Source organism: Cibotium barometz, chromosome 27, assembly GCF_041138505.1.
Source record: "Cibotium barometz isolate CiBa-2024 chromosome 27, ASM4113850v1, whole genome shotgun sequence".
Taxonomy (NCBI): Eukaryota; Viridiplantae; Streptophyta; class Polypodiopsida; order Cyatheales; family Cibotiaceae; genus Cibotium; species Cibotium barometz.
In genome coordinates, this window is record NC_141072.1 from 31821385 (window position 1) to 31836655 (window position 15271).

Here is a 15271-nt window from a genome sequence, read left to right on the forward strand (position 1 = left end):
ACTTCCCTGAGAGGATCCACGCTCCCTTTTTCCCAACCCTAGTGTTTGTGTTGGTAGTCCTCGAGTTCCCTAGCGAGGACCGGTGGAGTCATCCCCACATCTAAGATAAAATTTGGCGATCACGGTGGGACAATCATTTTGAAGATGGCCTTGCAAGCTTCCATTAGGCACCATGGACTCCTATTGGGATCTTTGTCCTTGAGCTATTCGATCTCCTTCTTGAGCGCTGCCACGGCCGCCGCATCCTCTTGTTGTGACCTTTTGAAATCTTCATGCTCCTTCTTGAGCTTGGCTAGCTCATCCATGGAAGTGGATGTAGAAGCTACCTTTTGGGCTAGAGGAACCGTTGGAGCAGAAGATAAGTTGGGAGGAGCAAAGGTGGAAATCACCCTTCCTCAATTATGTGGTTTGAGCCAGGAAAGTATAAGAGAAACTGATAGGCTTGGTTTGGAATTGGATGGATCCGAAGGCAATTGAACCACTCCCCATGACTTGTCATGTGGTTCGAAGCACCTGAATCAACATACCATACATCATCTTTATGTGTGCTGCTTCAACATTCTCAGACATGGCATTCATGACATGCTGCATAACAAATAACCTTTCATTATCCTCATTGTTTCTGCTCAAGGATGCATAGTTGTTTTGCTACAATTTCCCATTTTGCATGTTAGCCTACTTCTTATAACAATCTGCATACACATGTCTAGGCTTACCACAGTAAAAGCATCCACGTGTATCATTATATTGCCTTTGCCGATTTCCACGACCTCTTTGACTCCCCCTACCTCTGAATTGGCCTCTTCCACCTGTGTGTTGTTGTTGTTGTTGTGAATTCTAGGACTGTTGTTGTTGCTGCTGGCCATAATTCTAATTACCTATTCGGCCACCTCCTTGACCGCGTCCATGGCCTCCTCTACCTCATCCTCTTCTTGAACTTGTGTAGAAAGCCTGTTGCTCTGAATTGTTTTTGTTTTGTGAATATTGTTAGTCTTCACCCAAGCTCTTCTCTTCTATAATAAACATAGACACCAAATCTGTAAAATTGGGAATGTTTTCCCGAGTCTGAATAGAGGTCTTTAACGCCTTGTATTGTGGCCCAAGACCACGTAGACAGATTTCCACCTTATCATCATCATCTACTGAAACACATCTACTGAAACACCAATAGATGCAAGGGATTCCACAATACCCTTTATCTTCAATGCATAGTCATTCACAGACATACTCTTTTTCTCCACAGTATGAAGTTCATTCTTCAACTGTATCGTTCGTGCCTTGGTATTTGTTTCATAGAGTTTTACCAACAAGGTGTCCCATGCCTCCTTGGGGGACTTGGCATCCTGAATATGCCCAATCATGGTGTTCTGTATACTGATAGAGAGCCAATACATAACTTTTTTGGCTCCTTGGTTCCAATCCTTGAACTCTTTCACATCTGCAGCAGTCGGATTAATCTCCGGTATCTCCGGTGCCTCTTCATGCTCACCTTCTATGTAGTCCCGGTAGCCCTTTCCCATTAGGAAATTCGTCATCCTGAACCTCCAAGCATGGAAGTTATTCTTATCAAGCTTCTCAGCAACAATCTGGTTTATGCCATCATTTGACATCTTGCCAGACACACCACTACAAGCCATTGGGGGGTCTAGCAAGGGTGTTTAAATTATCTAGCGTCGCTTATACGATGACGTATACGTCACTTAAGCGACATATTGTCGCTTACGCGACGTCTAAAAAATTTTAAAAAAATTTAAGTCGCTTATACGATGTTTTTGGGAGCCGTCGTTTAAGCGAATATCTAAAATGACTATTTTAGCGATGTTGGCATACTGAAAATCGTCCGGCTAAAAAATTTTATATCCCCGGCCCAGCCGCCACACGGGAGAGAGATTTGTTTATTTTCACAGGTGCGGGCGGACATAGGTGTCTTGGACTAACAAGGCAGCTACTACAAGGCAGGTAGACTTGACAAGGTTACAATTTGTGTTTTGTTTGGACATCATTTTCATTCCATCTTGGTTATTTGAAGTCTTAAATAACTTAGGAGCTACATTTTTTCTCTACATCATATGAGTCTAGGGTGTCAATTCAAAGGTTGTGTTTGGTTGATCTCTCCTTCATTTTTTGCCTTTTGGAGCACGTACAATCTAGACATATTTAAGGATTTCGTATATTGTAATACTCTTATAGGTTTTAAAACAAATTCCTATATGGAGTCCTGCCAATAGTAGTAGCTGAAGAAAAAGAGTCATTCAAAACAGCTTGAACTAAAGGCAAAAACGATTCCCACTTACCTTGCTGATCGTGGACATAACACTTCAGCACATCAAAGGCCAACTGTTTGTATATCTCTGTTTGGCCATCTGTCTGTGGGTGGAAAACGCAATGCTGGAGAGCGAGAACGCTCCTCCAGAGCCAAGATCCGCGCCTTTTGCTCATCCAACTTGGCTGTCTGTTCTGCGAGTGCTTGCATCATCTGCTAGAACATGTCTGTGTGGTGACACTCAAGCCGGGTGCCCTAGTTGGGCTGCCTAGTGCACTCTAGTCCCATGGTTTTGGTTCTCTCTCATCGCTGAAGCTCGCCATAGAAGGAAAATGCAATTCCTTTCTGGAACGCAATCTGACCATCCCACTATTTGTGTGGGAGACTTCCGGAGGCTAAAAACCAACCGTCCTTCGAGGGACAGGAGTCACTCCGAAAGGGGTAGTCCACCGGTGTCTAAAAACCAACCACACGAGCGAGAAAAATTTTCTTGTTTTCTTTGCTGAATCTTTGTCCTTGAATTAGGCTCTGATACCATTGTAGTATGCGGAAGCTTCGGAGAAGGATCGGTACTTCAAAACTCAGAAATTAGCACTCTTTTCGCGACGGAAATTAACGCACAAACTGAAAGAAGATGTGCAGAAAATAAAGAGAGAAGGGGGAGATGGAGAGGACACAGTATTGGGTCCCAATTACCCTCTGTAGGGCCCCCACCACCACGGATGGTGTATTTGCTTTATTAGAATGATGTAAATCTGAAAACAAATACAGAAAACTTGACCTTTCTTGGTTGGAAAATCCTGCCCTTGACCTGAATCCTTCACCCCTTTGCGTTAGCAAGCCCTTGGCTGTCTTGGCCCCTTGGTTTGCTTGAGCACTTGGTGAAAAATGAGATGAATGATGGGATTATGGACCTCTACTATTTATACTACCCTTCAGGGGGAGTCGGCCAGCATAAGAGCACGTGGCCAACAGCATAAGAGCACGTGGCCAATAGCATATTCCCACAACTGAGCAAAATCAGCATAAAATGCTCCAAAAATCCTAATAAATGCTGCGTAAATTCCCTAGCAAGTTGGGGAGACTGGCGCTTGCTTCTAGAAGGCTGGGCATAGCCTTTGCCCACAATCCATGGGTTGGGTAGCTTGTATGGGCTGCCCCATTCTTGCCCTACAGCCCTATGAAAGTTGTAACCTCCTGAAAATGGCCTTATTCTTGCCTTAGGGCTATCCCACAGCCCTTCCATGGCTGGTGGGTCCCAGTCCAGGCCTTAGTGGCCCACATGGGGATGGTTTCACACCATTCCCATGCCCATACTAAGCTCCAAGGTAGCCCTATGGGCTGGCCCCTTGTCCTAAACATACTCTACTCAGTGATCTGGCATCCGATACCATACCTGATACACAGAACCACTTACATCATTCTAGAGGGAGACTCACAGCGCGGACTGGCACTGTTTCATGTGCAGGACAGTGCACATCTGACCTTGGACTCATGTGCAGGACAATGCACACCTGACCTTGGATGGCTGAGATGGATCCCTGGCTGACTCGTCCCCGGACTGGGCTTACATGGGACCAGTTCAGCATCCCAGGTCCTGTACCTTCTGTACAGAAATGTCTACGTGGCATCCAAGTGTGGGATGCACGTGACATCCCCTTGTGCAGAAACTTCGAGATGTGGACGCATCTTGCTTGGAGTTATTTAGTCAATGTTTCTGATTAGATAGATTGAGCTCTCTTCTAACAATGGATCTCTAGTCTGACATGTAGTTGTTTTAAATATATAGATATGATGAGTGACCACACCCGTAAAGTGAAGCTGACAATCATCAAGAATTTGCTACGAGGCATTGGACTTTCTGGAGATACACTGTCAGAGGCCATGGCAGATTATGTGGAGATGGATGATGCGGGTTTAGACGGCGCCATCGAGATTCTTGGGAGATTCAGTATGGCCGTACGACCTGGAGAGGGTACATCCTCCCAGCCACATGCAAGAGTGGAGACTTCTTCTCATGCACACACTACAGCGCATCGGTAAGCTTCTCGATTGATAAAATAGTAATGTCATCCTTTTTTTACATATAGAATTCTTAATATATATATCCTTTTGATGTCTTTGTTTGCTTAGGACTCCTATCCTAGGTACATCACATCACGAGAGTCAGCGGCTTACTCCTGCTGATGTACCTCCTGGTACTCAGGTGACACTTGATTCACAGGCTAATGGCCATTCGTCCCGTAGGTATATCTTTTATGGCGATTATGGATTAAATATCAAGTACTTTTTAAGAACTCACATCTCAATATATCATATGTTTGTATTGCACGTAGGCGTCAAACGGGGTAGAGTAGCACACCAGCAGTGCTGCCCCCACCAGTGCCAATGCGCACGTGCACTGGCACTTTGGGAGTCACATGCGACATCACTCTTGATGGGGGTATCCTTCAGGTCGGAGTCGGCATCGCCTTCAGACGTCGGATGAGAGACCTTTGCATGTCTTATCTACGGCGAGTTCATATACCATGGCAGTAAGTATTATTTAACATAAAGAATATGAATTACAGTTTTTTAATTGAATTACTAACTGACTTTATTTTGCAATGCAGTGATCAACTTGAGGATGACAAGAAATATGTCATCAACACACTGGAGACAGAGTTTGGGACAGGATGGAGTCGGAAGTGGTTGCTAAAGCAAATGTGCAAACTCATGAGTCATCGACGCGACAATGCATGGTAAGTAGAGAGAGAGAGAAATGAAACAAAATGAAATGCTATATTTACGTCTTCAAAAGGCCAAAATGACCTATGAGACCAAAAAGTTACCACGAGAGAGCTTTGATACCAATGTCAGGTAGAACAGCGGTGCTGATGGTTTGCTGGCTGCGGAACAAGCGTGAGATCATACATATCTGTGGTCTCTCAATCTGCTTTCATGAGGCGGCTGACAAGCATGGGGCCCATACTGTTGTCGCATACATCAAAGCTGGGGTGACCATACATTAAAGCTGGAGTGACCATAGTGCCGATCCAGGGAACAATGCTTGATTACGGGGGTACTGAAGCTTGAGATGTTGATACTGGGGTTGAAACATGAGATAGAAGCCTTGGTAGAGGAAGGGAATCGAATCCTGATACGAACTTTCTTTCAGTGAACTTGAAGCTGAAATTACCCTGCACACAGCTAGAGCAAGAACAACGAGTCTGCCCCGACACTAGCCATATGAGGCTATCACCATGAGACTCCCCACCACCCACCCTTGTTAGTAAGTTTTCAAAAGAATAAAAATCATTTCACAATGAATTATTTTGAGATTAAATCTTACCGAACATAGGTTGATCCGTGAGTTGACACGTAAGACTAATAGTCCTCATCGTCATCTCTGAGATTAACCGTCATTAAATTTTCATCTTCATTATCCTTGTTGACTTCTTCGAGCTCCTCCATCGTTAAATCTGTGTTGACGTTCATTTCCTCTGTAGGCTCGACATCCATTGTTTCTTCCTCTTTGGTGTCTGTAGTGTCAGAGTCTGGATCGTTGTCGTTCTCATCATCTACAATGTCATCATGATTGAAAAGAAGAATTCTACACCTCTTTGGCGTTGATGTGTCTAGATTCGAGGATGTAATCAATTCATCGTGATCCGCTTTCTCAGAGTCAATGCTATCAAACAAGTGTCGACCTCTAGGTTGGACATGCACAACTTGCCACCATGGATGAGCATCTGTATTCTTGTAAAAGAATGCTTGCTCAACATGAGTTGGCAGAATGTAAGGCTCTTTTGTTGCACGCAATAACTTCGAGGAGTCGACGGACCAAAATCCGGACGGTTCTCTTTTCATTGTGGCATTATTGCCTTTATACTCGGCATGAAACCAATCCACCTGTCAAAATACACGAATCAAAACTTTAGAATTATGTATAGCTTCAAGAAATCTACATGTCATTGTTGCATGAAGAGGGATGTCATTTACCTGCTTGAAGATACGATACGATACTTCATAAATGCCGACTATGGTTTCCACGTAACCAAGTTCACTGTCGATAAGATTTGTGTCTCTTGAACTTGCACGTGATAATTGCTTGAAAGAGGCAACAACGCAAGAATCTTGAGTTAGACATTCCTCGTTAATAGATTTTATCCGAAGATGTTGTCCATAAGCCCACATGTTGGTATACATTCGAGCCTAGAACAATAAATAAATTATTAAAAAAATGAGATTCATTTGTTTAGTTCAGAGTTTTCAAAACCCAACAAGTTACCTGTCTTTCACACCCGATCATAAACTCTCTTTGTTCCGTTGAGATTGTCTCATGATCACTAACCGCCTGTTGCATACAGGTGTATAACCAATCCATGAAAGTAGGTACGTCCCCGTCGTTATTTACATTGGTTTGACGTCTGGATCTCCTCTTTTTACGTCTGCCAACTTGTTTGCTTGGAAGTTTCTTCTCGTACTCATGAATGAATCGTTGCATGCATTCGCTATTATAGACAATGAAAGTAGAAATATCCAATTTATCTTGGACCTTAAGTCAAAAAAGGGACTCCCTTACCGGACAATACCTCGTCTGACATGGTAGAAGACGACTCATTTGTCCATACGCGTGGAGCTTCAGAATCGGTTTTCTCAAGGTATTCACAAACGTAATACATGCATTCTTCAAGCATCCATCCCTCTGCCAATAGAACCCTCTGGTCTTGCTTTTTGACGTACATAACCTTTCAATACTCCCATAAATCTCTCGACCCAAAACATCCATCGAGTGCTCACAACACCAGCAAGCTCTATCTCGTCCACTAGATGGATTAGAAGATGAACCTGGATATCAAAAAAGGAGGTTGGAAATTCCTTTTCCATTAAACAAAGAAGCTCTATACATTCACGCTTCTTTTGTGGAATTGACCCTTTGGCAATCTCTTTAGATGTAATCCATCTATCAGTAAAAGAAAGAAGATATTAGAGATATTTTTGTGAATTAAGAAGATATCAAATAAAATTTTATACTAAAAATTAATGACCGATAAATACCTTGCAAGCGATCCAAGGTGATATATTACATCTCGGACTCCTCTTGTAGGACATCCATCAATAACAAGGGGTAGAACATGCTGCATACATGAATAATCCGATCAACAAAACATGCAAGAAAATAAATACTTACAAAGATCTGGATAGATTTACCTTCACAAAATTGTGCCAATCATGTGTTTTTAAACCAGACAAGCTCTTGTCATCTAGAGTGAACATGTTTCGACAAGATGCTCCATATCCTGTAGGCAGGCGTACGAATTGAATGAATCTTCCTGTTGATAGCCTCTTGCTCTAGAGTGAACATGTTTTGACAAGATGCTCCATATCCTGTAGGCAGGCGTACGAATTGACTGAATCTTCCTGTTGATAGTCTCCAGCTCTTCTATCTTGAGCACCCATGGGGCAGGCTCGTAGGTTGTCTCACGTCGAGTTTCATCATAAAGTGGCCATAGATTGGGCTTTGAGTTTTGATCCTTTAAGTCATTTCTTGCTGCCACCACGGTGTCTTTCAAGCCAACGAGGTGTTGCCATAACGAATGACCAATGTTCTTGAATATGTGCATAGGATCAAGAAGATGACATATCCTCAAATCCTTCCAATATTCCAAAGTATACCATATCAAAGGACTTTGAGCTAGAGCACGTTTTCCTCTCACTTGCTTCTTTACAGCATCGTCATCATCGCCGTTTATGATCTCCGACTCTGGATCGATAGTGGGTCCAACAGTCCACTTTAGATCCCAATCCTTCGGTGTCATTGGTATTGGACATCTCCCTTCTTCTACCTTTCCATTAAAATGTATGGCTTGCCTTTTGTCTTGTAAGATAATGATCTTCAGATAAAAATCATCTATGTCGAAGATATATATTTTTGTTGAGGTTTTTGCTATAAGTCGATCTCAACCAATCACCAACAAATTGGACAAGCTTTATAACCCTTGGTACATATCCCTGCATGGAAAACATAACAAAGATGATTAGCACAATGAACATCATACGAACGTATGAGACAATATATATATTTAAACCATTTACCTGAGCAAAAACCATATCCTCGTGGATAGTCCATGCTAAAATTCCACGAACAATGAACTGTCTTTGACCGATGCTTCTGGACATATCCATGACATCAATCCCTCTCCACAAATCTTGAAGATCATCGATGAGAGGGGCCAAATAAACATTCAGATCTTTAACTTGTCGTTTTTCTGGAATTAAGAGTGAGAGCATTAAATGCTCTTTCTTAATGCTGAGATACGGGGGTAGATTATAGTTAATAACTACCACTGGCCATGTAGACCATTTACTTGATCTCATTGAAAATGGATTCACGCCATCTAATGCTACACCCATCTTTAAATTGCGTGGTTCTTTTGCAAAATCTGGCAATCGCAAATCAATATGCTCAAATGCAAGACTATCTGATGGAATTCGCATTACTCCATCTTTGCTCTTGTGCTCCGCTCCCCATGTCATAAGCTTAGCTAATTCGGGACTTTGGAACATATGTTTTATACGTCGATGTGCGCTTTTGCCGCACAGGTCGTAGCTGGGGACTTGTCGGGCACCGTATGCGAGCCACGAATGGCTGCAAGCATACAACCAGGGAAGGAAGCTCAAAACAGAATGCAAAAGGTGTGTCACTCACCGCTTAACTGCCGCCTTGAAGGATTCCCGCGTCGCAGCCGTGAAGGAGGAGCCGCCGTCGCGCCGCTCTACCGCCTCTCCGCCGCCGTGCCGCTACACAGTGCTCGATCACTCTCTCACTCTCTCTCTCTCTCTCTCTCTCACACACACACGCAGGAGAAGGAAACCAAAGAGATAAGGCAAGAGCACTCTTGTATTCACAACACATGAGAATGAGGATTTTAGGGTTACATTTGACTCATATAGGTGACTTGGCCGTTCACACTTGGGCGCCCATACATGGCCGGTCGACCCTAACCCTTATCCTACTGATATCCAAGGTGCACCTCTCATCGGCGATCACCCAATCCCTTCGTTATCTAATATTTGAGTGGATGACTTAGGTGCGGGATTTTGAGCGGTCAGACCTAGTGTTGGTTCTTGCGTTGTGACTTGTCTGGTTGCCCAATCGATATTGCACTTGGTGGCGATCATCCATTTGCGCCCTAAGATTACAGTCCCTTCCATGGTACCAGCAGGCATAACCAAAAAGCTTTGAATTATGGTTCCCTTGTCATAAGCAACCGGAGTGTGAAGAATTCCTGAGACAGGGGTTTTCTTCTTGTTGATTCCTTGAACTTGGATAGAACTCTTGGATAAAGGTGGTTTTCCCAGTTGACACCACACGCCATATGATAGCAAATTATGTTGAGCTCCTGTATCCAATATTGCATTATACAGCACCTCCCCGTAAGGACTCGGTAACTCAATTGGGTATCTTAGTGGTGGGTCAGATTCCAGTGCATCCTCCTCTGCTTCCTCGAAAAATACTTGCGTAATTCCCAAGTTGGCTTCTCGTTGTCTCCTAGCACGCTGTTGACGTTCCTTGGCTTCGACTCTCGCTTGTATCTTTTTAAGCTCAGCCTGTTCTTTAGCTGCCTTCTTTTGATGGATTGCATGTAACTCCTCTTGGCTCAGGGGGTCATAGTACCTTTTGAATTTACTCCCATTAAGGAATCTAATGGTTTCAACTCCGTCGAGAGTCTCCACTCTAATGGTACCTTGCGGGGTAATTTCACATACTCTATATGGTCCCTTACCAGCATATTTGAGCTTTTTCTTTTCGTTTCGCACTCCATACATCAGGACTTTATCCCCAACCTTGATGTCCTTGTCCTTTAAATGGCGATCAAACCATTTTTTCCTTCTATCCTTCTCCACAAGGGCATTGTATACAGCCAATTGTCTTTCTTCGTTTAGTCGCTCAAGGATATACAGACGCTCTGCTAAGGGATTACCATCCCAACCCTCTTGAGTAGCAACACGAAGACTAGGAATGACAAATTCCCATGGCATGACTGCTTCTTGGCCATATACCATTTTGAATGGTGTGCAATTAATAGCCACTTTGTACGCAGTACGATAGGCCCATAAAGCTGTCGTAAGCTTTAGATCCCAATCCGTGCGATGAGCTTCAACTGTCTTTGTCAAAATAGAGATTAAAGTCTTGTTGGTACTCTCGGCTTGGCCATTCACTTGCGGATAGTAAGGAGTAGATTTATGATGTGATATCATGAAATTTGTTGTGAGCTCCTTAATCACTTCATTTATAAAATGCGTACCATTGTCGCTCACAAGTTCAAAAGGACAACCAAATCGTGTGATTATATTTTCAAAGAGGAACTTGGCTGTTGTCCTCGCATCTGCCTTACGTGTCGCTTTCGCTTCAGCCCATTTGGTCATATAGTCAGTGGCCACAATAATATAGCGAGATTGTGTGTTTCGGGCCGCTGGACTAATTGGACCTACAAAGTCTAAACCCCACTTTTCAAATGGTTGGTTTACTTTGATCGGATGTAGGGGCATCTGATCTTTCCTCTGGGGTTTCTTATATCGTTGGCATTCATCGCAACCCTTCACAAAGAGTGATGCGTCTTGGAACATAGTGGGCCACCAATACCCTGTTTGTAAGATCTTTCGCGCAGTTAAGTCTCCTGAGAAGTGACCACCGGCTACGCCCATATGTGCCTCTTGCAAAATGTATAGATACTCATCCTCTCGGGCACAACGCCTAAGAACGTCATCCTTTCCTCTTTTATAAAGAGTCCCTGCTATCAGGCAATAGGGTTCGCATTCTTTGATTAGCTTTCGAGCTAGATCTTTACGAAGCTCCTTGGGTGGAAAGCCATTAACCAAAAAGTTAACAATCTTCTCACTCCATTCAGGCATTGTCTCCACCATTAACAGGGAAGTGTCCGGTAAGTCATCATCAACCCCCGTAGGAGCCTCACCATTAGGTATGCGAGACAAATGATCAGCCATAACATGTTTTTTACCAGGTCTCACAACAACAGTGAAATCAAACTCAAGAAGAATCAATAGCCATCGTGTGATTCTTCCTGTGGAGCATGGTTTGTTTACCAGATACAACAATGCTTGATGATCCACATAGAAAACAAACTTGGTGGCAAGGAGGTAATAACAAAATTTCCTTACTGCATATATCATTGCCAACCCTTCTCGCTCCGTAGTGGTGTAGTTCATCTCAGCATCGTTCAACTGGCGACTGGCAAAGCTAATGGGGTAGTCTAGTTTGTGTTCTCCAGGTTGAGTTAACACACACCCAATAGCAAAGTTTGATGCATCAATATGCACATGGAAGAGTAAATCCCAGTTAGGCATTCTCAAGATTGGAGCACTCGCCAAGGCCTTCTTTAATAGCTCATAGGCACGGTCACATTCTTCGGTCCAAATAAACTCGATGAGAAGCTTATACAATGGTCGAGCTATCTCGGCGAAGAAGAGAATAAACCTTCGATAATAACCAACGTGGCCCATAAAGCGTTGGACTCCCTTGTAGTTGGTGGGTGGGGGTAATTCCAGAATGACCTTGATTTTACTCTCGTCAGTGGAAATCCCATTTTTGGACACTATATGTCCTAAGATAACTCCGTGTTTAACCCAAAATTGGCATTTGAAAGGATTCAAGGAGATGCGATATAATCTACACCTTTCAAATATCTTTCGTAAACACATCAAGTGCTCGTCCCAAGAGGAATGAACACAAAGATCATCTAAGAAAGCTTCACAGAAGTCCCTTAGATATTCCTTAAAGGCCGTGTTTATCAATCGTTGGAATGTTGCAGGTGCATTGGTCAATCCAAAAGCCATGACGCGAAAGGCAAACACTCCAAACTCCGTGATAAATGCTGTTTTAGCTTGGTCCTCGACTGCAATTGTGATCTGATTGTAACCCGAGTACCCATCTAAAAAGCTATATGCCTCCTTGCCTGCCACTCTTTCAAGCACATGTTCAGAATATGGCAAGGGGTAATGATCCCTTCTGGTGGCTGCATTAACCTTTTTGAGATCAATGCACACTCTGAGTTTCCCATTCTTCTTTGGCACGATGACTATCGGAGAAACCCATTCTGAGTGCTCAATAGGATATATGAATCCACATTTTACCAGCTTTTCAATTTCCTCTTGTACAATCTTTGCGTACTTAGGATTCATTGGGTAGGGACATTGTTGGACTGGTTTAGCAGTGCTAATCATTGGAATCGTGTGTTGCACCACCGAGGGTGGAACACCCTTCATATCATGATATGTCCAAGCAAATATGTCCTTGAATTCTTTAAGAAGCTTCGTAAGTGCAGCTTCTTCCGCCTTGGTGAGGTCTTGAGCAATAAAAACTGGTTTAGACTCCTCACCCGGATCTGCTAAGTCTATCTCCTTAACTACCGCAGGGCCATCGTAGACACCGCTACTCCCGTTGGCCGGCGTTCGTTGGGCTTTTGTGTAGACTACTTTACGTTCCCCTGTGGGGTGAATGATTTGAAATGCTCGGGTGCGGGGTGTAAGTCTACTGGTTCTTGTTGTGCCAGGCTTTTTTCTTTCAATTCTGCTTCCTTTTGTTGTTGAGCCAACTCTTGGTTTTGCCGCCTTCTTGCAGTACGACTTAGTTTCGGCTTCTCTTCGATTTCTAATTGGGCGACGTCATGAGGTTGCGGAATACACCACATGACACTTTGGAGATATTGTCCCCAATTATTAGCTATCTTTCGATGAGCATCAATGGCTCCTACATAACTGAGCCATTCTGCAGTGGATCTTTCCTTGTTTATTGCAGTTCGTACATTAGCTCGATAGCGTTGGCGCTTATGTCTCGTTTTCTTCTTACCAAGTTTTTGATTTTTGTTTCTATCCGATTCGGACTCACTTGGTCGATCTTTACTTTCGGATGAACTGCAGGAGGCCACTGTCCTAGGCCTTGAGCACCTTGCTTCCACATTTGGGTGAATATTTGATTCATTTTCCCCATCAGGCTCAGGGTCAGTTTCTTCTTGAGATTCATACTCAGAGTTGCATTGGTCAGAGTCTTCGCTACTTTCAGTGTCGGTGGAGTTTGCCACTTTCTCGCCATCAGGGGTCAAGTGCATAACACCTATCATGTTTATTGGCACTAACGGTGGCATATCTTGCCCCTCAGGTGTTACCCAACTTGTGCCTCTATTTTCCCATGTGTCTATGGTTGCCGCTAGGTGTACCCAATCCACGTTATCCGACTCAGTCATACCCGGTAGGACATCCATGTAAGGAGAATCTTTCCCATCATCAGTCTCTTTTTTGCATGTATAGCAATACCTTAATGGGGCGGAATGAACAGTGGTACCCGATCGATTATCGATGATAACCTTGCTTCCTAAAGGATGTGCACGACCATTCTCAAGATCAACTCAAATGACAGAGTCCTGGAATTGTAGGTAGACATGGTTTTTCGACCAGTCATGCACCATTTGTGCTTCCCTCATGAAAGGACGTCCTAAGATCATTTGATATGACATAGGATGCTTGGAGAAATCCATTACAATGAAGGTATGTTTTACCTTGTATCCCAGGACCTTGATCTTGAGGTCCCTTAACATTCCAATAGGTTTAGCTATGGTTCCGTTTGCCATCTTAACCACTATGTTTGTGACTTCGAGGTGAGGTCTTCCCATGGATTCCCAACAGTTTTTAGTCACAATGCTCACTCCAGCACCACCATCAAGGATTCCCTTTAGAGTTAATCCCTTGGTAGTAATGGGGAGGGTGGCATTAGATTCGTCACCTTCAAAGTACTGTCCCAACTTGTTCACAGGTATTTCAACGACCGAATCTTCATCTAGGTTGGGTTGTAGATCCCAATGCTCCCCTTCATCTTGAAGCGTGTCGGGTCTATCCATATTTGCAAATTGTGGTAGCCCCGCCTTTAGTTCTCCATTGAGAAATGCCCGAAGAGCTAAGAATAGCTCAGGATCTCCGTATAATTTGGATATGATCGTGGTTCTGATTTCAGAGGACATGAAATCCATTAGCTTAGACACATTCAACGGTACTTTTCGAGACATCGCCCCTTGACTAGGGACTGGTGAAGATGGAATCACTTCCTCTTCGATGGGGTCAGGCATTCCCTCACTAAACATTCTTTCCAGCAAGAAGGGTGTTTGCCCACTTCCGGATGTCCTATCCTCACTTTCTTCCCGAATGATACTAGGTATAGCTAACGGTTTATGGTTCCTGTGAGGCTAAACTTGCGTAGGAAACACTGTGTCTGGAATTTTGATTTTTCTCGGGTTTGACTCCAGTTCTCTTTGTGTTTCTTCCACCAAATCCCTTAAGTGTTGCACTTGTTCAATCTCCTCAACTGGGTTTGGGTAAGTTCCAATCTTTTTCTTGAGGGTTTTTGGCCCACGTGGCTTGTCTTGGGTAGTCTCAGTCAGTTTGGGTGGTCGAGAGGGCATTAACTGACTTGGTTGTGGGGCCGAGGAAGTTTCTTTCTGTTTCCCCTTATTTTTGTACTCGCTTGATTCTCCTTCATTGAGCTCTCGAGTGGGTTCCTCCCTTAAGGTAGTGGCTTTGGTCCCCATGGTTTCTATTGAATCAGAATCATCTTCAGGATCATTCATATACACGGGGTCGTCTCCTGTCCCTATGTTGGTCTTTGAACTAGGCTTGGAGCTCGTGGCATTAAGCGATCTCTTTCGTCGTGTTTTCTTTTTCTTTGCTTGAGCGATTGATGCAGTATCCCTCTCTTCAAGAATGTAGTTTTGATTTTGAAGCATTGACCGTGTAACTACATTCGCGGGTACAACAGGTGTGGTTCCTCGTGCTTGGTTGGTGACCTCAACCAAATTCAATGGCGTAATCTTGGGTGCATTAGGATTATGTGGACATTGAGCGATCAAATGATCTATGCCACAACGATTACATGTAAGTACCGGCATTCCCGATGTGCTCCCTTGATTTGGTTGCATTTGAGTGGCGATCTTCTGTAGCCTATTAGGGCACTCCGCT

At 43.7% G+C, this 15271-nt stretch overlaps 1 protein-coding gene and 1 pseudogene across 1 annotated transcript; one reads left to right on the plus strand and one right to left on the minus strand.

The window, feature by feature from the left end:
* The first annotated feature begins 4057 nt into the window (after positions 1–4057).
* Positions 4058–5008, plus strand: LOC147623287 (uncharacterized; annotated as a pseudogene).
* A 621-nt stretch (positions 5009–5629) lies between these two features.
* LOC147623288 (uncharacterized) lies at positions 5630–6112 on the minus strand. The gene has a single exon (XM_086821833.1). The coding sequence runs from the start codon at positions 6110–6112 to the stop codon at positions 5630–5632; it is 483 nt and encodes a 160-aa protein (XP_086677959.1).
* Positions 6113–15271: the final 9159 nt, after the last annotated feature.